Raw genomic sequence first — 24,629 nt, 5'->3', positions numbered from 1 at the left:
TTTATATAAAGGAAAAAATTCATTGCACTCTTAGCTATTCCTGCTCTCTTGTTTCATTTCTAACTGGGGAAATGCATTTGGCCTCTTTTCAACCCCTGATAACTGTCCTGCTCAATAGAGTTAGCCGAATCTTTGTTTATTATGCTCTCTGTGCCTGTCATTTGAGCATAGTGGCAGCTCTGCCAGAATAAATAACACTGCAGTGCCGCAAAGAAAGGAGAGCAGAATGTCCCTTTTTGGCTCTCCATGACCCTGTCTGTCCTCGAAAAAAACACCAGGAAGGAAATGTCAGTACCACTTGTTAAATATCGTTTGCCTTTTTCGAATGTAATTTTCTAATTGAGGAAGATGTGCTTTGCAACTAAAGGACATTTTCAGTTTTTGTCAGCCTCAAACTTTGAACTATTCTCTCTTCACTTACTGTCTAGTGGAAAATACATTTTCCAAGCCTGGCGTCTTTATGTGTGGAGATGTGAGAAGTTGTGAAGGTACGATTATTGTGGTTATTATTTTTTGAATATTACCAGTAAATGAGACAGTCTTGGAGCTGCTGATTATTACAGTTTACATTGACATTAGCTATGAGGTTGGTATTCTTGTCTCCCTTTTACAGATAAAGAAACTGGAACTCAGAGAGGTTAAGTAAATGGCCCAAGTCACACAGCCAGAATATGATGGGCTTGGGATATGAACCCTAGTATGCCAGACTTAAAAGCCTGAGTTTTTGCAAAAATGCCTCCCATGTTGATGACCATCAAAATGGTGATAAAAAAGATTAGTTTTAAAGCTCAAATGTTTTCTAAATAATCCTTTAAAATATAGGTAATTTCTTTTTTTTTTTTTTTTTTTTGAGACGGAGTCTTGCTCTGTCACCCAGGCTGGAGTGCAGTGGCGCGATCTCGGCTCACTGCAAGCTCCGCCTCCCGGGGTTCACGCCATTCTCCTGGCTCAGCCTCTCCGAGTAGCTGGGACTACAGGCGCCCGCCACCACGCCTGGCTAATTTTTTGTATTTTTAGTAGAGACGGGGTTTCACCGTGGTCTCGATCTCCTGACCTCGTGATCTGCCTGCCTCGGCCTCGCAAAGTGCTGGGATTACAAGCGTGAGCCACCGCGCCCAGCCGGTAATTTCTTTATTTCAAATGAAATTGTTACGAAAGTTAAATCCTTGTGAATATGGACATGCCCCGCAGGCGAGGCTATCCTGTATTCCTTTCTATCTGGATCTCCAGCACGCAGCACAGTGCTTTCCCAATCGAGGTGCTCAATATGTATGTACTGAAATGATGAATGAACTCATACAATAGTTAAATAAAGCCTAGCTTAAATGCCATCATCAAGAGAAGTGTCATGTGGTAAACTGCAAAAAAGTGATCCCAATTTTTATTAGTCTCTGCATCCATGCCATGAACAATATAAGTTTGATGCTTCTCTTATAAGAGGTTAATTCTTTTTCCTTTCCCTTTGAATTCGAGCTGGCCTTGTGACTTGCTTTAGCCAACAGAATACAGCAGAAATGATGGTGTGCCAATCCCAATGCCTTGCATGATTCTGCTTCCTCTGACCCCTGTTACTGCCATGTGAATAAGGCCAGGCTGGCCTGCTGGAAGATGAGACACACACTCATGTTGCTGCAGCCTTCAGCTGGCCAGTTGCAGGGCCTCTGGGTTAGGTCATCCTGAACCTGCTAACGTCTGCCAGGCGGCCCAAGGTGACACACACAATTATGAACAATAGTAACTACTTACTGTTTTAAGTCACTGAGTTTTGTGGTGCTTGGTTATCTAGAAACATCGACTTGCTACAAGTCTCTAATTCAATGTTCGTAGCTGTTACTTGGAACCACACATTTTTTGTATATACATTTGAAGGTTGTTATTGAAAAGACAGCTCTCCATTTTATGAGTGGTTTGGGAGATCCTGAGATTATCTGCCTTCTCAAGTGTTTTCAGACTCTTTGGTCTGTCATCTTCTGGGCCATTAAAATCCCAAACCTTCAGGTAATGAAGACTGTTGGTTTTTAGCCCTTGTACTAGATTGCAGAAAGATCCAGAAGTGCTTTGTAAAACACTTGGTAGCCAGAAGCCCTTGGAGGAAATGAAATAAGGAGATGGAGACAGAAGGATACAAAGTAGCGAGTATGTAGGATGAACAAGTGAAAGGACTAATATAGGACATGAGGACTATGGTTAATACCAGCATGTTGTATTCAGGATTTTTGCTCAATGAGTAGATTACACCTGCTCTTGCCATGAGGCAGGGGCGTGGCTAACTATGTGTGGTGATGGACGTGTTAATTACTTCCACTCTAATAACCATTTACTATATATGTGTATCTCATAGCATCATATTATCTACTTTAACATACACTTTATTTTTACTTTAACATACAATTTATTTAAAAAAAAAAACAAAATAAAAAATAAAAAGGATCGTTTGGGCTGGGAGATAATTAAGGGAGAAAAGGAATTCTACTAATAAAAGCATAATAAGTTAAAAAAAAGTGAACAGCACGTTTACTGTAGCCCTTAGCTACCAGGTTGAAATGGTATGCAGCTTTCAAATTTTGTCTACATGCATGTACAGTAATTTTATCTTTTAACTGGGTTTTAATTTTTTAAAGGGTAATAGGAAGCAAAAGATCTGGATTCCTATTCTGAGCCTACTACTTAACATTAATGAAATCTTTAGTTAAACATTTATGTGTTGTGAATCTTAATTTTCTTCATCCCTAAAATTGTGATAATCATATCCCATCTGCCTACAGATGGAGGTTTAGCCTACATATCTCTTTGGCTTGTTTTTGATCTTAAGACCTATGAGTCTATAATTCCTACTTAGGATAAGTTTGAAATTGTCAGTTAACACTCAAATATCCTATGCTCTTAAAATACATTTTGGATACATCAGACCAATCCATACATTATAGCACTCCAAGACACAGTCAGTTTTCTGATTGGGATGGCTAAAATTGGAATGATTTAGTGCCACACTTCCTTTCATTTTTAATTAAAAAAAAACCTTTTCAATTGATATCCGTCTCCCGACTGCCAGTAATATTTGAACATTTTATTGATAATATGCGTGAGCTCTAAGGCTGAAGACTAAATCAAAACAAGAAAGGTAGATTGTAATTCTCTAATTGGTTTGAAGTACAAAATAAATATACCACGCAAAGTAAAATCAAAATTGTATTTCTGGAAACAAATACCATCTGTACCATTGATTTCATCTCTCCATTCTCCTCCTTCTCTCTCCTGTCTTCCTCCTTCTCTCTTACCAATGCATTTCTCCATCTGAATCTCACATGAGAACCGTGGGAGGAAGGAAGTGATCGGCCCCAGGACAGTGTTTCCCAGAGAACATTCTGTGGGATATTCATCCAAGATTTCCATGAAACAAATTTTAAAATTCAAGAAAGGAAGTGCCTGTTGTCCAAAAAAAGAGTTGCACATTCTCTTCAAACAGCACAAAGTCCAATGGACTGAAAAGCTTTGAACGTAAGATAAAGAGTAGCCAGGTTTAGTTGGCCATAGAACTGAGGACACACTTGAAAAACTCTTCAATAGCCTATTTAAAAATATTTAGGAACATTGGAGCCCAAAATGCTATGTGCCTTAGGAGACTGCTGCTTTCTGCGAGTGGAAGCAGCCAAGCAATTCAACGTTACTAACAGTGAAGATGGCCTCTCCCAGCTTGTTGCTCTCCAAATAGACTGAACGCCGCCTGAGGATAGGTTCCACGCCTTCCATTCTTAATTGTTGAGACTGAAGGGCATGGTGAGGCTTTACAGTACTTCCTCATTGACAGAATAGGCTTCTCCTTCCATTTGCAAAACAGTTTTGTTGAGTCCTCCCTCACCTCTCATTAGTAAAAGTTGACCCAGCTACCTATAGCACTCCTACTATACTGATCTAACATCAGGAAAAGGCAAAATAGAGTTAATCAGCCTGGAAAGGTTTTCACCCCTGAGAAAAGCTAGTTATTCTGTGAATGCTTCTAAAATATTCACGGAGATCAATAAGCCACCCTTAAGGCTCAGCCAGCAGCTGTACAAAGTCTTCACTCTGCTCTATCACAAAACTTTCTTTCTGCAAATGCATTCTCACTACTTTCTACCATAATGAATGACCTCTGAATTGGCCTTCCTCAACCCAAATTATGATAAAAATGCATCCAATTCCGTGGATCCTGAGGTCTTAGGAGAACTGGTAGTGCCACTATTAATAGGTGAATTTTGAAGGCTGCAAATCAGAAGATCACTCTTAGAAATCCTCATACCCATGACCTGGATTAGCTTGCCTCTCCCACTGCATCGACCTTAACAAGTCCAAGTCCCAGAGAAGCACTAGAACTCCGTAGACAGCCTGGATTCCTGCCTTTCCTGCAGTCACCATCCATATACATTTGCCATGGCTGGCTTTCTTTTGCAGAGAAGCTTGTGCCGCTAGAACTCGTTCATTCATTCGCACAAGGGATTCAGACATAGGGAAAACTCTCTTTTTGATGGTTGGTCATCATACCTTTTCTTTGACGATCACAGAAATCTTCCACCCCACCTATCCGGATTACTCCTGCTGGGGTCCCAGCGTTGTCTCTGTCTTCCTGAATCGCTGGTCTCTAACCCAGACCCATGTACTTAGGTTTCGGGCTTTTTGAGTTTCCTTACAATTTTCCTAAGCACTCCTGGGCAGACCTTGGTCATATCTTCTGACTCACCGTCTTCTCTGTGACCCTCACGTTTGTCAAAAACCAACACATAAACTTAAAATACACCTCAGAGCTCAGTCTCCTTTCAAGCCTATTCTTATGTTGATGTGCGTGTATCCTTTTGTGGCATGAAATCTCTCAAATATCACTGGGCTAACTTGATTCCCAGTCCTGAATCCTGATGCTGAATCTTGCCCCACAGTCATCTACAAACTGACACAGACAGAAAGGAAAGAAGTCTCTTACTGATATAATACTGACATTAATATTTCCTTGAAAAGACAAATAACTGCAGATTTCCTGCATCTTCATGTAAGTTTTCATTTTGACTTCACCATTCTACCAAAGGTTGTCCAAATACAATGATACAGACTCATTTTTTTCAGAAGAATGTAGATATAACCACTCTGTTATTGTATGGGATGCAGAATAATAGAGTCGGTCACTGACTTTGAGATAGCAAGTACAAACCACACGTAGTGGACAGCTGAGTTGACTTCACGTGCTGCTGTTGTTTGGGTTTTTTAAAGCTTTTATTCATGCTGTGCTTCTTTAGTTGACGTGCATCGTCAGGAAATCCATCCCTCCTTGACCACGTACATCAGCAGCAAGCAGCCTCCCTCTAGTTTGTCTCGCTGACTCACATCCACATAGTTGCTTGAACACAAGCAACTATCATTTTTCTGGGAGGGAGTAAAGTCATTATCCTGAAGATACCCCCAAGAAGTGGATCTCCGCTTTGACAGAGTAGTGTGTAGCTGGCATGTCGGCAGACATGGGAGGAGACCAGATATAACTCTTAACCATCAGTGAAAACACTAGTGGGAGAAATACTGCGGTCAGTGTATTTAACTTCATGAAGAATGTATTTTCAGTTCTTCCTTAAGTTCTGGGCCACTCAAACATCTTGCTGGTAATTTGCTTCCTTGCTGATATCTTTCTACTAATAGAGGATGCTTGAACTTCTTGTAGTAGCCAGAGCCAACCATAATAATTTCACTATTCTAACATCATGTTTGATTTGGCAGTGCCAAAATAAATCTGCATTTAAGTGCTTCTTATTTAACAAATATTTATCCAATAATCTCTCTCACAGTGCGTGGTTGTGATCCAAGTGAACATACATTTTGTTTGTTTTTTTACTGTTTTTTTTGAGACGGAGTCTCGCTCTGTCACCCAGGCTGGAGTGCAGTGGCGCGATCTCGGCTCACTGCAAGCTCCGCCTCCCGGGGTTCACGCCATTCTCCTGTCTCAGCCTCTGGAGTAGCTGGGACTACAGGCGCCCGCCACCGCACCTGGCTAATTTTTTGTATTTTTAGTAGAGACGGGGTTTCACCGTGCTCTCGATCTGCTGACCTCGTGATCCACCCACCTCGGCCTCCCAAAATGCTAGGATTACAGGCGTAAGCCACCGCGCCCGGCTGTTTTTTACTGTTTTATTGAGGTATGTATTAGTCTGTTTTCACTCTGTTGTTAAGGACATACCCGAGACTGCGTAATTTATGAAGAAAAAGAGGTTTAATGGAATCACAGTTCCACATGGCTAGGGAGGCCTCACAATCATGGCAGAAGGCGAAGGAGGAGCAGAGGCATGTCTTACATAGCAGCAGGCAAGACAGCATGTGCAAAAGGAACCACCTTTTATAAAACCATCAGATCTCGTGCAACTTATTCACTATCGTGAGATTATCATGAGAAAAACCTGTCCCCGTGATTCAATTACCTCCCAGAGGGTCCTTCACATGACACATGGGGATAACGGAAGCTACAATTCAAGATGAGATTTGGGTGGCAACACAGCCAAACCATATCAAGGTAGAACATAGCTAAAGTGCACGTTATGTGTACAGTTCAGTATATTTTTATACATGTAACACAACATGTAATCTCCATAAAGACTAAGATGTAGTCTGGGCATGGTGGCTCATGGCTGTAATCCCAGCACTTTGGGAGGCTGAGGTGGATGGATTGGTCACCTGAAGTCAGGAGTTCGAGACCAGCCTGGCCAACGTGGAGAAACCCTGTCTCTACTAAAAATACAAAATTAGCCGTGTGTGGTGGCACATGCTTTTAATCCCAGCTACTCAGGAGGCTGAGGCAGGAAAATCACTTGAACCCGGGAGGCGGAGGTTGTGGTGAGCCGAGATGGTGCCATTGCACTCCAGCATGGGCAACAAGAGTGAAACTCCGTCTCAAAAAAAAGAAAAAAAAAAGATAGTAAGTATTCAGGCTTTTAAAGTGTGAGTGTGGCTTTCACTAATATGAAGGATATAAGTGATCTGTTATTATATATACTCTTATCACTACCACAGTTATTGACGAACTGATCACTTTCTTATCCCAAATGCAGACAGTGCCCTTTTTGGTTTCTGAGGAGAACAGAATTAGACTCGGGTGTAAGACCAGCAGTTGGAAATAGTTTTCTGCAGAGCTTCATAGAACTTACATGCACAGGCCCTACAGCTAGATGGCCAAGTTCAAATGCTTGGTCTGTCTAACACTCATCTGTGTTTGGGGGCAGCTTACTTCACCATTCTGTATCTCAGTATTCCCTAGGATTAAATGAGGAGAGGCATTTTTAAATGCTCCTCACAGTGCTTTGTGCACGGGACTCCAGTGTTTACCTGCATCCTGGATTTTCTCTAAGTCTAATTAACTGCAACGTTCCTCGCGAGGGGGCCACAGTTCTGTACTTCCTAACGTATATTTCTGTGGGGAAAGGTGCAGGGAATGACTGCGTCTAGGAAGATGCTAGTTTGTACAATACCATACAGGATAGAGAAGGCCAGACGGCCTCTCTGGTTACTCCCAGCTTCTAGTGCAACTGTCCGAATTGCAAAGGCGTTCCGTAATTTCTGGCATGGTTGCAGAAAGTGAGAAGTCTCAAGTACTTTCTTCAAAGAATGAAAGAGAGGAACCCCCAAAAGTATGCAATCCTAGAGTCCCACTTCTTCCTCCTAAGTTTCTCTCATAGACTAAAGAACACCCTGAGAGGTTGAAATAAGGTAAGATTTAAGCAGGGTTCACCTCCACAGCGAGGCATCATGCCAGTTAAGGAAAGCAAAACTTATTGTAAATGAATAAATCAGCATATTGACAGGGCAGTTGGTGAATGCCATAGCATCGCTCGGCATCTCCAGGGACTTTCCGGCACTAGCCTCTATGTACGTGCAGCTGATCCCAAGGCAGTAAGTCTGGACAGGATTGCTCACGTCTGGAATGTGTTTATATTTAATTCTTGCCCCATCTGGGGTCCTACTGGTCTAACTCAGTCTAAGGGTTTTTGTGCCAAGCAGGGTTAAGCTACTTCCTAAACTGACTACTTGGATAACTCTCTAGGGAATCTCCTTGCCTGAGGATAATTGAGGACAAAAGCTGCTTTGTACACACCATCAGATTGTTCTGCTCAGATGAAGTGAGTTTACCCATGTTCTAAGATAGACCTTCTCTTTAATTCAGTCCTTTCTCCACTCTATACCTATCTACATAAAAGGTAAAATGAAAACCAGACTGATGTCTTGGCGTTTAATATTTTGTCTGATGTAAAGGGTGTTGCATTTTACTAATATGTCAATGCAAGCTGACAGTTTTGTTAACTATCAGGAAAGCTCTCAGGAGAATTCTAAGGCAGAATTTGAACTGAAACGGATCATCTAATTCATATGTTAATTTTGCCTATAGGAGTGAGTCTTGGCTGGATCACATGACATCTCTGCTTCCGCTTGTCAGAAATTGAATGTTAAGTTAAATACCTGTGGAATAGGAGTCAGCTATCAATAAGGGGAATGACAGTCAGGTGGACTGCTACATAGTATGGGCGTTTTGCTGGCTGAAAGTTTTTATTACTATCCTGCCAAGGTTGCTATTGCAGTAACAGACACATATTTCAGTCATAAATGATGAAATAAATTATTTTAAATGATCATGTTACGCCTGTCAGTAATTGCAAAAGTCGTCCTTAAAATGCTTTAAACTTGCATTTAATTTTTCTCCTGAAAATGGAATTTTCTTTTTTTTTAAACCAAATATGTTTGGATTCAGTATCTATAAAATGTGAAAAAAAAAGCATTTAAGAGGAATATCCTTCCAATCAAATTTATGCCACTCTAAATTACTAATTAATAATTCACTTTCCCCAATGTGAGCCCATCCTTTAATGATGTTGCCCACCCACACATGCCACAGTGGCCAAATATCCCTTCTCTGTGTGTTGATGCAATTTGCCATCCTTGTAGGGGAGGGAGGTATGTATGAAGTGACATGGTGTCACCGGTATCTGCTGCTCTTTTCCCTAAATTCTATCAAAACAATATGCCATGATTATAGGGTCTCTTCTGCCAAGGTCAACTGGGAAGCAAGGAGGGTAATCGGACCTGAGAGCCTGACACGGGGACCCTGATGTCAGTGGACAGCGAGGCATCTGTGCTTGGGACGAGCATCCAGCCTTCAGGGGAGAGACCCAGTGCTTTTTCTCCTTACTCCTGAAGCTGTCCCTGCGTCGGCAGCATCTCTTATCACTGGCAAAACCAGACACTTTTCTCCTACCACGATGGGGCTCTAGTATCCCCTCTCTGCCCTTAGGGTTATTGGTGTCAATTTTCTCTACAAAATTAGAAAATGCCCAAATATATTTTTTAAATAAGGTTAAAGATAAATAGTCTTATAATACTCAGTATAGAACATTTAAGAAATTAAGAAATCACCTCCAGGTCTACCATCTTATTACATGTACTGTTAACATGGGCTATTTTTCCTGTGTCTTAGGTTTATTTAACATAGTTCAAATTATACTTTAAGTATACTAAAGGTATACATTTTGGTTCAGGCTTTTGTTTTGGGATTAATGTTGTTCATGAACATTTCCTATGTTTTCATGTTACCTTTATATACACATCAATGAAATATTTGCTGGTTATAAAAATAAATATTTCAATATAGAAACCTTAGAAAATGGGGAATAGTTAAAAGAAGTAAACAAAGCAATATCTCCATTTCTGCTTTCAAGGCTCACTCTATTTCTTTCCAGGCCTTCTGGATATATAATTGGGGTTATTATTTATACAGAATTTATATATTGCTTTCTTAATTTATCATAGGGTTCATGCTATTTAATTGTGTTTTTAGTGTGGGATATAAATAAATATTTCTTTTTGTAGTTATAGTAATTAAGATGACAATGAATATCCTTGTTGATAAGTCTTTAAAAGCATTTCTGATAATCTTCTTGGAATAGGTTCCTATATATGGAAGTACTGTTCAAAAGATATAAATATTGCAAAGCTTTATAACTAAATTTTTTTTGAGGAAGGCTCTACCAATTTAAACTATCAGAAAAAGTATATAGCAAAATATCTTTCTCATTCTAATTTTTTTCAAATTGTATTTCTTTGTAATTTTAATAAGATTGATACTTTTAAAAAACTTATTTTTTAAAAAAAGAGGCAACCTTTTGTAAACACTATATAACAGCTATTTGTTTTAGAACTTTGTATCACCTCTAATTCTGGCAATGATCTAGGTGGGCAAATTTTACTTGGTCTCCTATTTGTATACATGATGAAACTCCAGTTAAAAATATTTAAGTAACTTGTCTAACGTTAACTAACCAAAAAGTATTTAAACCTACCCCAAGACTGAACATCTCCAAAGTCTGACAAACTTTATCACCAAACTGCTTTAAGAAAGATGATGCAGCTCATCACACCGACAACACACACACACACACACACACACACACACACATGACCAAAACAAACAAAAAGTCACCCTAAGCCTCAGCATCATTGTTAGCACTGAATGAACATCATTCCAAACATCTCTTTGTGCATATCATAAGGAGAGCAGGATGGAGAGGAGGATGCATGGATGCTGGATGGTGAACAGAGAACTGGAGAGACGTATCAGCAGATTGAAAAATAACGATCAAAACGAATGACACAATACATTTTTATATAACACTTACCTATAACAGAAACAGTTTTATTTATATTACTTATCCTGCAAAGGAGTTTAATAGTTGAAAAAGTGTTCAATAGTTTAAAACACTTATTTTGAGTTTTCCCAAAACTGAAATCAGAAAAAAAGAATCGCATTTGTTTTCTTATACCATTTTAATTTCTTGTTCTAACATTTAATCCACGTAGAGTTTATTTGGACACACTATGAGTTATAAAGCTATTTTTATTCCTTCTTGTTATAAACTAAGTCAATTAGGAAAATACATTGAATCATTTCTTTTTTTCTCTCACTGTATTATAGTCTTTAATGTGAAATTTGTACGAAGGCTTTTAAAGAATTCTCTCCCTCCTACTTATGAAGCTTGTATTCTACCATATATAACAAAAAATATTACAGACAGGATATTATAGAATTATGACTACATTTTTAGAGAAAAAATGGTCATTGAAGCGATGTATTATAGACCCTCATGGATTATAATTATGTACTGTATGTGAAAAACAAAATACAATGCAAAGACTGAGGTGTTTGCCAGTTTGGTTCTGCAGTTTGGAAAAAGCAAGGAAATAACAATTTAGCAACCAACCAAACAATGGATATTGATCCTATAAGAACTATAATAATAACACAACAGTGTACCCATTGGCAGAAAATTACGCCAGCAGTTGTCCCATTCATACTATTTGTCAATGATGTGGAAGAGGTGGGGTACGTGCCCTCCCAGAAATTCCAGAATTATCTCTGGGCTTCCTTGCAAGAAGCAAGTTCATGCCGACGTCCCCATACTACCCTTCCCTGCCTCCCATGCAACCTTCTTCACCGGATCACCATTGCTAGAGTGGCTGTCACTGACTTGGGCCTGTCTTACATCTTTCCTTGCTGACCAAGTGGGCTCAGACATTTGAGATTTTTATCATCTGTAACTGTAGAAAATTCTATTTCCAAGAGTGATAGTTCATATTGAATAAAAAGATTGATTTCTTTAAATGATCCTTCAAAAGTTCTGCTTTTTTCATTCTTCTTTTATAAGAATTACTTCTGGAAGAACTTTTAAAGTGACTAAATTTGATCCATCAAAGAACATGCGTGTGACTTAATTGTGTTTTACCTTACATCGCACTTGGGTATGATGAAAAAATTCTGACTTACTGCTTGCATAGCCTGAGAAGACACAAGTACAGCTAGTGAGGACCACTCGACGTGTAGGCTCAGTTCCTTAAGGGAAAAGAAGTCCAACCTAAGGAGATAGCCACAAGAACTATTTCAGAGAAGCAAATATTAGATCACCCACGTAGTGTTACATTTTTAATTTAAAATCAATGTGGTTTTCGGTTTTTTTGGCCTCAAATTCTTGTTTTTTAAAATTTTTAAGTTTAATGGTGCATATACACGTTTGTTACATAGGTAAACTTGCATCATGGGAGTTTGTCATACAGATTATTAAAAGATACTATGAACAGAGTAAATCGACAGCCTACTGAATGGGAGAAAAATTTTGCAAACTATGCATTGGACAAAGGCATAATATCCAGCATCTATAAGGAACTTAAACAGATTTACAAGATGATGTGTTTTTATAAATGTGCATGTGTTTGAATCTAAGCATTAAAATAACAGTTTTGGGGGGAGCTAACTTTCAGAGTTTTTTTAATGAGACTCTAAAATAATTATTTCATAATTTTAGTCCAAATTGGCAGCAATGTGCTGAGTGGCTGGATTCTTCTGACCTGAAGAATGAGCAGAGGGTCATGAAGGAGTTTTAAGGATGCCCATTTATCCTGGTGTATTGTTTTGTTTCAGCATGCAGACATTGGATATTGGAATATTGGACATTTTTGGTTTTGAAGAGTTTCAAAAGAATGAATTTGAGCAAGTAAGTAGTCTTTCTTTTAAAATTGTGTGAACTTGAATGGCTTTTTAAAACTAAGTTCTTTTTTTAATTCTGTAAAGAGTGTAACTACTTACAAATATGGAATTAAAATAAGTACTTTACTCTCATGTTTTAAAATTAATATCTCTGGTTTATCAATATATTAATCATTTTATGTGGTCTTGTAAACAACTGGCATAGTCACACATTGAAAGCAGAATCGCTCGTTTTAAAAGACAATGCAAGATGAAGACCAGAGTTGTGCTAATGGAAATGCTCTTTCAACTAGGTCAGAGAGAAGGGAGAACATGAATATTTGAAATAAGGCAAAGGCTTTCAAAAACCTTGGCCAAACATCAGAATGAAAATGCTCTATTATGCTACATGCTGTTATTTGTAGATTCATCTGCATATGACATTCATACATAGGACTATTGGAAAATCATAAAAATACATTAGAGAGGCATGGGTTGTTTTTAATCCATCTATAATTTGGGGCATTTTAAAAGTATTAAATTATGTAGGCATCTTAATAGCACTGCATGAATAGTTTTATTAAGTATACCTAAAAACTAAGTGTTAATAAAAACAGTAGAAATACAACTCTCCTTATCAAACAGAGGGGAAAAGTCAACCTGTAGGAAGGTAAACATGAAAAAATAGGAAACCAAGCTACATTATAGTACAGGAAGAATTACAACTCCATAGCATTTGGGAGGAATTTTCATAATTATGTAGTTTGTGTAGCTTTATTTACTTATGGTGGGTAGTGTGGTAGGATAAACAATTAAATAGAATGTATTTGAGATGCAAGTCTGTGACTTTTACCAGCGCCGATTTCTTGGCCAGGATGAAGACTCTATAGTGAACTTTGGTTTTCTTGTTTGTAAAATCAGGTTAATAGACTTACAGAGTTCTGAGATCAAACATAATTAAACAGAGGTTCCCCTGTCAGTTACTCTCATACTGTATATGATTAAGAAATGATGGATACCTACCCGTTACTGTTGCAAATGGGAACACTTTAGAAACTTAAAAATTGGCCAGTTTTATTTTTAGAAAAGCTCTGCATCATCCTGTGTTTAGATCTTAATTATGCTGACTTACCTAATCCAGGGTGAGTCAGCATGAACCATGTTCTTTACAAAACTTCACAAAATGTCTAGTTTGAACTGGAACTATAGAGGCAATAGATCTGTTCTCCTTTCTTGGTTTTCTGTGGATTAATAGAAAAGGAAATACTTCCTGTGTTTATTTTTATTGCTTACTGTGAGAAAAGTAGTGATGAACATAAGGAAGAAAGCAGTTAAGTGTGACCGATAGAATATATGACAATATATGTGGGTCTGCAGGGTGCTTAAGAAGATGCATCTCTCAGCTCAAGGGTTTGAAGCTGTCTGGCATCAGTAGAGATTCCTTATGTTATTATCTTAGAAAACAGGCAAGCTTTCATGTCTGCAATGAAGTCACTGGTTTATCCATCTCCTGGTAAGCAACATGTAGAAATTACAGATGGAATGATGTCCTCTAAAGTCTGCTAGGGGACTTGCCTCACAAGCTGCAACTCCACACCCAGACATAATTATCAATAGTGTGCTAATGACGAATACGTGCAAAACATTTAAGTTGTTTTCTTACTGAAACATATTTATTTTACAGTTATGTAAATCCCTTATTAGTCCTTCTTTTGCTAAATATTTTTATGATTTATTTTGGAATACATTTACAGCCTGAGATTTCTGTATAATAGGAATGGCATTTTTTTCACATCTAAAGAGTCAGTTTCTATTAAATGCCAAAAGCTACCTTTAGGCATTTATGGGTAAAAATCTCAAGAACAATTCTGGGACTTAAATTTTGAAAAAAAATTTGAAATGCACACACACACACACACACACACATATAATTTTTAAAAGATTTGCTTTGCTATTGTGTACAAAAGCAACTAGGAGTCATTTAGAAGAATAAAATTATTTCCATTGTGATGAGTGCAAATCTCATCTTATGATAAGTACAAATCTCATCTTTTGACAAGTGCAAATTTGCATGTAATTTTTTTAAGACCATTGGTTTGAGCGATACATGTTAGATTTCTGTGTTGCTAACAGAAGCTGGACTTTCTTTTATTCCACTACAAATTTGCAACAAAATGCTTAACAAATCAATGCTGTATTCAGAATCAAACCTAGAAGAATATTAGTGCTTTTATAATATGTTTTTTATTCTGTTTTGAGCTTATTGACCCATTCATCAGTTCTTCACTCGAATGTCAACTCCTGCAGAGCTGAAATTGTGTCTGTGCTTTGTATATAATAGAAGTTCAACGAGCATGTTTTCAATTGAAGTGTAAAGAAGAATAAACTCATAAGAAAAATGTCTTCATAGTGGATTTCATAGTGGTTCTTCTCGTTCAGGAATAAATGACAATTGTTCCTCCACCGGAAGCTTGACAATTGTTTAGAGTAGGGACACATTTGAGGAGATGGTAAGAAACACTCCAAAACTTCAGCGTCTCCAACCTCAGTCTCCTCCAGTAGCTCCAAAAGATTAAATGGATTCTCATCTAAAAGATGAGATACTTCGGCTAATAGGAAATTCTAATCCCATTTTCTCTGACTGTATCTTAGTCAATTCAGGCAGCTAGAACACAATACATTAGAGGAGGTAATTGATAAACAGCAGAAATTTATTGCTCACAGTTCTGGAGGCCAGGAAATGTAAGATCAAGATGGCAGTGGACTTGGTGTCTGGTGAGGGCTCTCTGCTCCAGAGATGCTGCCTTCTTGCCACATCCACTCATGACGGAGGATCAAGGCAGCTCTCTGGGGCTTCTTTTATTAAGGGCACTAATCTCACTGGGGATGATGGCAACATTATGACCTAAATCGCCTCCCAAAGGCCCCACCTTCTAATCCCATCACTTTGGCAAATCGTGGAGGAACACATTCAGACCATAGCAGAATTAGCTAATCATTTCTATTCAAAATTATTTCTTATAATAAGTACAATACTAGTGTAAAAAATATAGTTGACATAGCTCAGCAGTAATTTGATACTTCCAGTGGTACTTTTCAGTGTGTGGAAAACTGTACAGGACAAACAACTGACTTCTTCACCATATAAAATGCAGAGAAAAATTGTGAAAGGAGGGCACCTGTAGATTAATTTAATAATTTTAATTATTAAAATAAAATTAATTAAAATTTAATTAAAATTAAAATTGTAAAAGGAGGGTACCTGTTGTACATATCTAAGACATGTACAACAGCTGAGTGTGTGGGCATTCTTGGGCCCTAATGTGCTAAATTATGTTCAACAGTTATAATTAAAGTAATGTGAAATCTGGACAGTTGATGAAATTTTTAAAAATTATTATTTATTGGATTATGTGTGATAAAGATACTAAAAAATGTGTTTCTCTAAGTTCTTGTATCTCAGAGAATTATACTAAAGTATTTACTGATTTAAGGACATACCATCTGCAAATTGCTTCAAATGAGTCCACCTTTGAGGACAGTAAGGAAATGGAAAAAGCAGAATTGGCCATAGGTTGGTACTTATTGATGATTGTTGAAGTTAGTTGGTGGTTGATGGAGGTTATTACATTATTCCCTTCATGATTGAATATGTTTAAAATAGTTCATCATATGCCATTTTTAATCAATGGGAAAAGTTTAAGATTATATAAGTGTTACTATAATAAATGATAGAATTTTTTCTCTCTAAACGTGTTATTACAGAGCTCTGCAGATCTGCACCAATGAGCAAAGTCATGGAAACAAATCATTTAACCTACAAATAATTTCCCTACATTCTCCCACTAAACACATACATGCAAAGGCATGTAGTGAATCTCTTAGAGCCATGATATCTAGTAAAATTACATATTAACAATATGCTGGAATGACAGGTGCAGTGGCTCGTGTCTGTAATCCCAGCACTTTGGGAGGCCAAGGCAGGTGGATTACTTGAGGCCAGGAGTTCAAGACCAGCCTGGCCAATATGGCAAAACCCTGTCTCCACTAAAAATACAAAAATTACCCACACGTGGTGGTACATGCCTGTAGTCCCAGCCACTTGGGAGGATGAGACATGAATATCATTTAAACCTGGGAGGTTGAGGCTGCAGTGAGCCGAAATTGCACTACTACACTCCCATCTGGGTGACAGAACAGGACCATGCCTCAAAAAAGAAAGAAGGAAAGAAAGAAAGAAAAAGAAAAATGCTGGAAGAATTTAGAGAATTGGAGAATTGGAGACAGAACACATTTATTCAAAATAAAAGCTCCCTTTGCAGAAGATAGAATTGTGATATATAGGCCGGGCCCAGTGGCTCACACCTGTAATCCCAGCACATTGGGAGGTCAAGGTGGTCGGATCACTTGAAGTCAGGAGTTCAAGACCAGCCTGGCCAATATGGTGAAACCCCATCTCTACTAAAAATACAAAAATTAGCCAGCGTGGTGGTGGGTGCTTGTATTCCCAGCTACTCAGGAGGCTGAGGCAGGAGAATCACCTGAAACCAGAAGGTGGAGGTTGCAGTGAGCGGAGATCGCACCACTGCACTCCAGCCTGGGCAACAAGAGTGAAAATCCGTCTCAAAAAAAGAAGAAAAAAGAATTGTGATATATAATTTATCTTCAAGCCAGGCTTTATCTAAATCAATTTCATCAGACTTGTCAAGAATTCAAATCATTTCCCTGCTTATAGACTGTTTCCTAACAACTGAAATTTACTGGACACTTCAGATGACCTGGGCTTGGGCTATGTGCTCAGAGTTTGGAAAAATTGAGATACTTTGACTTCTAAAGTTTTATGAAATGATATGATATAATTTGGCAGTCTCGACCTCAAGAAATATTTTAACGCCCTTCATTGTGAAATCATGATGCTAGAGATGATAGAAACAAAAATGGAATAGTAAATTAACTTCTCTTAATTGGACTCTTCCCACATACTCTTCACATGCATTATCACATTTCACAGATGAGAAAACTGAGACTGCTACACTCTGTGCTTTGTAAGTGAGTGGTAGCAGTACCTAGTAGGATTCATTTTTCTGGCTTAGTTGCATCAGTAATCTAGGGTTCATTCATTTAATAAACCTATATTGTATATGCCCCAAGTTCCAGACCCTGTTCTAGGCACTAAAGTTTGCATAGACATTATGGTATGGCAGGTACGGTACAAATGTTAAAAGGGCAAATTCCTTTTTTACAAATTAGATTTTCTCTAGCCAGATACTATGTTCCTACTTCTGCACCAATTCTTCTCTTTTCCAGTCCTACATATTTTTTAGTGTTCCAGCATTTATGATTATATAATGAATTACCTAAAAACTTAATGACACACATAAACATTTATTATGCTCACCAATTCTTTGGGTCAAGTATTTGAACAGGGCATACGGAGACAGATTGTCTCTGGTCCCTCATATCTGGGGCCTTAGCTAGATAGCTGGAGTGTTGGAGGCAAATGCCATGTGAAGCTTCCATCAATCACGAGTCTAGAGGGTGACACTGGCTGTTGGCTGGGGGCCTCAGTTCCTCTCTGCATGAGTCTCTCCACGTTGGTCTCTCCATGTTGGTTTCTCCCTGTGGCTTCTATGTACATGCTAGTTGGGGCTTTCTCGCAGTTTGTTGGATGATTTTTCTAGAGTGGCTTCCCCAAAGGAGAAATACATATGGAAGCTGGATGCTTTTTTTGATAACCTAGCTTCAGAGTCACATGGTATTACTTCCTCTGCAGGTTGGAGCAATCACAAGCATGCCCAGGTTCATGGAGGTGGGTAAATTGAGTCTAGCTCTTGATAATGAAAGACCGATTTTAATTGGACATCATGGGAAAAGGACTGGGGATGTTTCAATGGGGAAAGGTTGCTATATTAGTCTAAGTATGGGACAGAATCCATGTAATTTTACTCACGCTGTATCATGTGATAGCTATTAGATATCAATATTGGTTTGTCCACTGATCAATTGATACACAAATATGACAAAATATTATTTTCAGTTGTTTCACACATAGATTTCAAAATCATACATGTGTTAAATATCTACCTCTATCTTAAAGCATCTTCTACTCCGTGTATCTCCTTCTCACAGTGATGCTGAACTTTCCAAAATCATTTCAGGGACTTGCCAGCTGTTGATCTGATATTTTTAAAAATTTGAACAAGGAAATGCATTTATTTTTGCTACATATCAGAACTCTAGCATAATGCTATTCAGGTTTCTACAGAAAAACAAATAGAATCATTAAATAATGAGATGCTAGTATAATATACCTCTTACAATGATACTGGATTCTGTGTTTATAGATAGCATGAGTATTGGTCTTCTTTAAATAACAGTCTTCAAAAACCTGTTTTGGGGAAATAAAATGGGGAGTGGCAACATAATTAAGAATTTTGAGCATATAAACTATACATTTAATGACTTTTCCCTCAAAATCTCTGTCAGTTAAGTAATATCACTCTGAGATTAAATAATTTAAGTAGCTCATAGAAGTTCACACAAAACCAGGGTCTGAATTCAGGTTTAATAACGAGCTATTTTCAGTTCCAAAGGTTCTTAGAAAGCTAAGCTTAAAATTTTATTAGTATATATTTTCTAAACTTCACTGGATGCCCCTTTTGTTTGTATTTCTGTTAGAACTCAATGTTATTTATTCTGTTATGTTTAGAAACAATAAACTCTTCATAAATTTTATGTGCCATTATTTTTTCCATAGTGGAATTTATCACCAAATCCATTGAATGTAAATAAATAAACTTCATAATGCAGGTGTATCTTTTTCATTGTAGGGTACCAGGATGATTAAAAGGAAATGTTACAAAGCTTAATAAGGAGAATTAATGCAGTTGAAACCATCTATCAGATTACTTTAGACAAGAGTGAATGGAGTAATTTTAATGACCAGGAAAAGGCTTAAATTAATCATTGTGGCTGTCCAGCTATAAAGCTCCAATCCCAGATACGTAAACTAAGAAAATGCTTTCATGTAGTTTTCTGCTAATGATTGATAATGGCTACAATTTCTTCAGCTCCTACTATTAGTCAGATTATTTTTCTATATAATTTTTAACTCTTACAACAGCTTTTTCAGAAAATGAAGAGTTATCCCCACAAGTTTTATGAGGCCCAGTGGGAATCCAGAGGCAGATGTGTGAGGCCCCAGGAGCTGCTCCAGCCCAGGCCATGCTGTCAGTTTGTCAGAAGCTCTAAACTTTGCATTTCATTCTGAATCATTACAACTACTTGAAAAAGGCTTATTATTTTGGTAGAAATTATAGATTAATCATTGGTTTTTGACTATATGAATAATTTTATATGAAAAAAGAAAGCATATTGATTAGAAGTTTATTACTTAACAAGAAAACAAACTTTGTTTTGAAAAATATTGAACTATTTGATAGAGTGACTGAAGCTCTAAAATAAGAGCATTTTAACCAGAGGTTATGTTTCTAATTCTTGGGCATGGCTTCTATTTAAATTGAGGGTTATATTTTATGTACAAGGTATCATACAAAATATCTAAAAATAATTTTTTAATTTCTGTTTTTCAATCCTGATCTTAGCATATTATTATATAAGATTTGTCAATAAATTTAGCCAGTTAGTTTGAGGCGGATAGACTCCTTTTTGAAGACCAATTCTTCAAATCCCAAAGTAGTAATTATTTACATTAAAGGAGAATATAGTCATGAATTAAACCCATCAAAATACTAGACTTTTTTGTTCCGAGTAACAAAATAAAATAAAAGTTGTAAAAAGGGAAAGTGTTTTTTATTTGTGTAAAACAATGTCTTCATACATGTGAAGTAACTGAAATTTATATTTGCTTAAAATTTGCTATATCTACTTTAATTTGAAAATATCTAAGGGAAGCCAGAGAAGGAAAGATGATTGATTCCTTTAAGAAATAGTAACTTAACAAAAGAAGAAATTAAAAAAAAAAAAAAAGGAAGAGAAGGGGAAAGGGAAATAGAAGGGTGAAAAAAGAAATACAAACAAAAACAAATACAGCAGCCTGGGCCAGGTGGTAGCTGTGGGTGGTAGCGACTTCCTGGTTGCTGACTGTGGGTCCTGATGTGGGGCTCCGGTAAGGAAAGCAACCCTTCTCTGCCGTGGCTACCAAGCACCCAAGTCCTCTATTTTTAAAATAAGATTAGCTTATCGGCAGAGGTAGTATCCTCTATCAAGGTAAGAGTCATGGTGCTAGCAAAAGAGTAAACATGACCTTTCCCAAACAAGAATGGTAGGAAAGAAAGGCCTCTACAATTATAGATTCTGAGAAGACAAAATAAACTAGACTTTTAAAACTGAAGTAAACAGGAGAGATGCTATCCCCTCACCAACCTCCTGTACCTGCCATTTCATAGGCAATATATGGAAATCAGGGACAACTGATTTGTCGGAGAACCACTTGGAGCAGTCTGGTGAGCCTGGAGGTAATCTTCAAATAGTTGAGGTTTATAGTATGCTTGAAGTGTTCAAGTCCCAAAGAAGTCCTGCAGAGAAGCCTATTAACTTAACTCCGTATTTCCCCAATGGGCTTCTGCTTACATAGGGTTTTTAGACAACAGCTATTAAAGTCTCATACAATTAGTGTTCTGCTGAACATATTTAAGGAATGCTGAATATCTAAAATCTAACACTATTCCTTCTCTGTCTCTGTGTGTGTGTGTGTGTCCGTCTCATGTGAACACATACATGTTACTATCTTATATCTACACATATATATTAACTAATGAGCAAATTAGTTAATGCATAGTGCATTCTCAGTTCTATGATCTATCTCAGTGTGTTCAACCATATCTACCCATTAGAATCACCTGGAAAGCTTTTTAAATATTTCAATGCCTGCACCCCACTCCAATTTAATTGGTTTGGGGTCAGGCCCAGACATTAGCCTTTCTTAAAAAGCTCCTCAGTTAATTCCAATGTGCAGATAGGATTGAGAGTCACTGCCCGGGGCTCTGCCTTCAGCTGGAGTCAGCTTTAATTAATCTCCTACTTTAATTCTGTGATGTATATGCCAAGCTCTATTATATTTTTATTTCAGATATGTTTCACTGAGTAATAAAAATAAAGGGAGAACAGCTGGTGAAAATTTACTCAAGAAATTGTTTGTCATTAATACAAATGATGAGCCATCTGGATAAGCAATAAGGTTCCGTTCCTAAAGAGTGTGTTCCAGGGGTGCATAATTTTTATTAGTAAACCACTTAGCAGTGGCACTTCATGTACAAAGCATGTATTTTAATTAGAGCAAATACTATCTAAGCAGTTACTTGATAATTATTTATGAGCATTTATGAATACTCACCTTTCACCCACATTCACGTCTACTCTGAGGAATACCCGGAGATCTAAGTGAACCCCAAAACAACTCTACAATAGGTAGATTTGAAAAAGTAATGGTTGTTTTGCAATTATGCCAATGATTGATGCAGATTTATGCGTCTAGGTATACGAACTAATTTGCCTGTAAAAATCTTCACTCTATCTTTCTCTGATTGTGTTGAACACATGCCCACATATGCACATTCACATACACATACAGAGTTTAGTGAAAATAAATCAAGAGTAAGGTTCTGTCCACGACTTTGGCAAAACCATTTGGTTTGTGGGGTACATTTTTTTAAAGTTTCACTGAGGTATCCGATATTGAATGATATGTTCCTCTTGTTAACCTTAGCTACATGTTCTAGTGGTTTTGAATTTCATGCCACAGTACTTCTATATTTTAACTTTGGTTCAAACAGTGAGTGCTTTGAACAGTTTAGAATGAAGGCAAACTTTAAGTAAAACATTTTAATGGTCACATTACACCAAAATTATTTGGAAAAACATTCTACTTTAAACTACATATGTTTCCAGTGACTCACTACCACTCCACATCACTCTCCGCTGTTGGAAACACAAATATAGATTTAGTTCCAGAAGGCACCTTCATAATAAAAGGTAAAAACTGGAATTCAGTCCACAGGCTACTTGGTTTTACACATTAAGCTGGAATTTTCTCTATGGGATTTTAATAATTTACTTTAAGATTTTTTTCCCCCAAATCACAAAGAACATGATGTTCAATAAAAGGTTCAGGTGTATTGTAAAGATCACCCTATGCCACAAAAAGAACTCTCAGCTGACGCTGCAGCTTAACAATGCTAGAAGTCCAGCGAGACGCTGTAGGTTTTATCAATCATTTTGACCAGGAGAGGAATAAATTGGGTTGCTCTATCCAGAGACACAGGCCACATCCATTTCTGTTACCCAGAGTTCAGTAGCTTGCTGTAGACCTTTGTGGAAAAAAGGAAGAAACCTGAGACCTGGCTTCTTCCCGTCCTTGTATTTGCCACGGTTTCATCTACATGCACACTTGGTTTCACTGCTTTGATTAAACCAGGGGATCAATTCAGTGAAGCCAATATTCAATTCGGTAAAATATTAGTAAGAAAAAAACAATTACAGTATCTGTTTTCTATTATGAGAAGCCTCAGGTCAGTCAAAACAAGACAGAGGTTGTGTTCTGTAAGGCAGTCAAGGCCAGGAGAATGCACTCAGATTGTGATCGAAAGCAGTTTTTGTACCTACAGAGCTGCAACCTATTCTGAATGCAAAATAACAAAAGAATTGTATTAAGTATGTTAGAGTCATCCATGTCCATCTAAGTATTTTCAATTAGAGAAGCTCAAAAGGAGAGGAAAACAAAATGTCATATAATGTGGGTATGTCTTGTAAATAATCAGCCACTGAGTTTTTAAAGTTTGGAATCCTGTTTATCAAACTTCTTATCGTTTCGCACAGTAATAGACATTATCTTATTTCATGGATTCAATATTGTTTCTCCGCAATTTGTTCCCTAAAATGTATTCCACTTACCCACACTATCCATAAACAGTTTCAAGTCAAATTATTGAGGTAAATGACCTATTTGTGTTCATTTTTTAAATGATTCAATGTATTTTTAATAATAAAAAACTTGAGAAGTTACAATTGTATATATCATATAGTCAAAGAGGATATTTTCCAATGGTTTCATTCCATAAGAGAATTCATTAATTTCTGTATATTTTCAGTGAATATCTCACCCCAAACTTTAATAATTTTATAGCATTTATTATTCCTGTATAACAAAATTACCTTATTATTGGAGTTTAACAAATTATTAAAGGAATGCATCAAAATATTATTTCTGAAGCAAAGTGAAATAGTTTAAACAGTTTTTATTTCTCTTTAACAATTTTTATTTTTTATTTATGATTGAGAGGAAAGTGAAATAGTTTAAACAGTTTTTATTTCTCTTTAACAATTTTTATTTTTTATTTATGATTGAAATGAAAGTGACAAGTAGATGTATTGCTTGAACAGTAGGGATGCAATTGTGGACAGATGCTACATCGTTGCATGGAAAATGGTTTTTCTTTCCAAAACCATTACTGGAGATTTATGCCCTGTAGGATAAGAAAAACATAGAAACTGATCATGAAGATCCGGATTCCCTGGCATCACTTGGTTTTGATGGAATAATTCAAGAGGATAAATGTGCTAGACTGTATCAGTTACAAGAAAGAAAATATTTTTCATATGATATTTAGATACTGAATGCCACTCCTCCCTCTGCCAGCTATAATGTGCAGAATTTGTTGGTCTGTGTCCATATTCAAATCGTATTTGCCTTAACAACAACGCCTTTAAAATTCAATGTTTTATATGGTATGTTCTCATCCGAAGCCACTGTTTTAATTAAGAGAAATGATCACAGCAGTGTGAGTTCACCTAAGAAACACTTAAAGGTTTAAAAGGTAAAGAACTTCCAGCTTTGTGCATTTCTCTTGATCTAGTCAGAAGACGGAGAGGAAAAGTTCTAGTTACTTACTGGGCAAATAATATACAAGGAAGAAAATCCAGTAACCACAGAGGGAATGCTGGGGGAAGAAGATGATACCAGGAGAGTCTCCTGGTTTATATAAATCCTCTCAAGTTCTTTAGGTTTAAAATGACTTCTATGACAACCACAACATGGCAGGTTCTTAATTTTTAATTTAGATTTCATGTTGTAATAGAATGTTTTAGGGAAACTTCTTCT

General features: G+C 37.2%; 1 protein-coding gene across 3 annotated transcripts in view; it reads left to right on the top strand.

Moving 5' to 3' along the window:
- MYO16 (myosin XVI) overlaps positions 1 to 24,629 on the top strand; it is a 706,512-nt gene that overhangs the window by 475,819 nt on the left and 206,064 nt on the right. For all 3 annotated transcript variants that reach the window (XM_055244378.2, XM_063618637.1, XM_063618636.1), the window contains exon 21: positions 12,467 to 12,539. In XM_055244378.2, coding sequence (XP_055100353.2) covers positions 12,467 to 12,539 — 73 coding nt within the window. The remainder of the gene's footprint in view (positions 1 to 12,466; positions 12,540 to 24,629) is intronic.

Source organism: Symphalangus syndactylus, chromosome 15 (genome assembly GCF_028878055.3).
Source record: "Symphalangus syndactylus isolate Jambi chromosome 15, NHGRI_mSymSyn1-v2.1_pri, whole genome shotgun sequence".
NCBI classification, from domain to species: Eukaryota; Metazoa; Chordata; class Mammalia; order Primates; family Hylobatidae; genus Symphalangus; species Symphalangus syndactylus.
The sequence above is the reverse complement of the archived record's forward strand: the minus strand, read 5'-3'. Positions and strand labels throughout refer to the sequence as shown.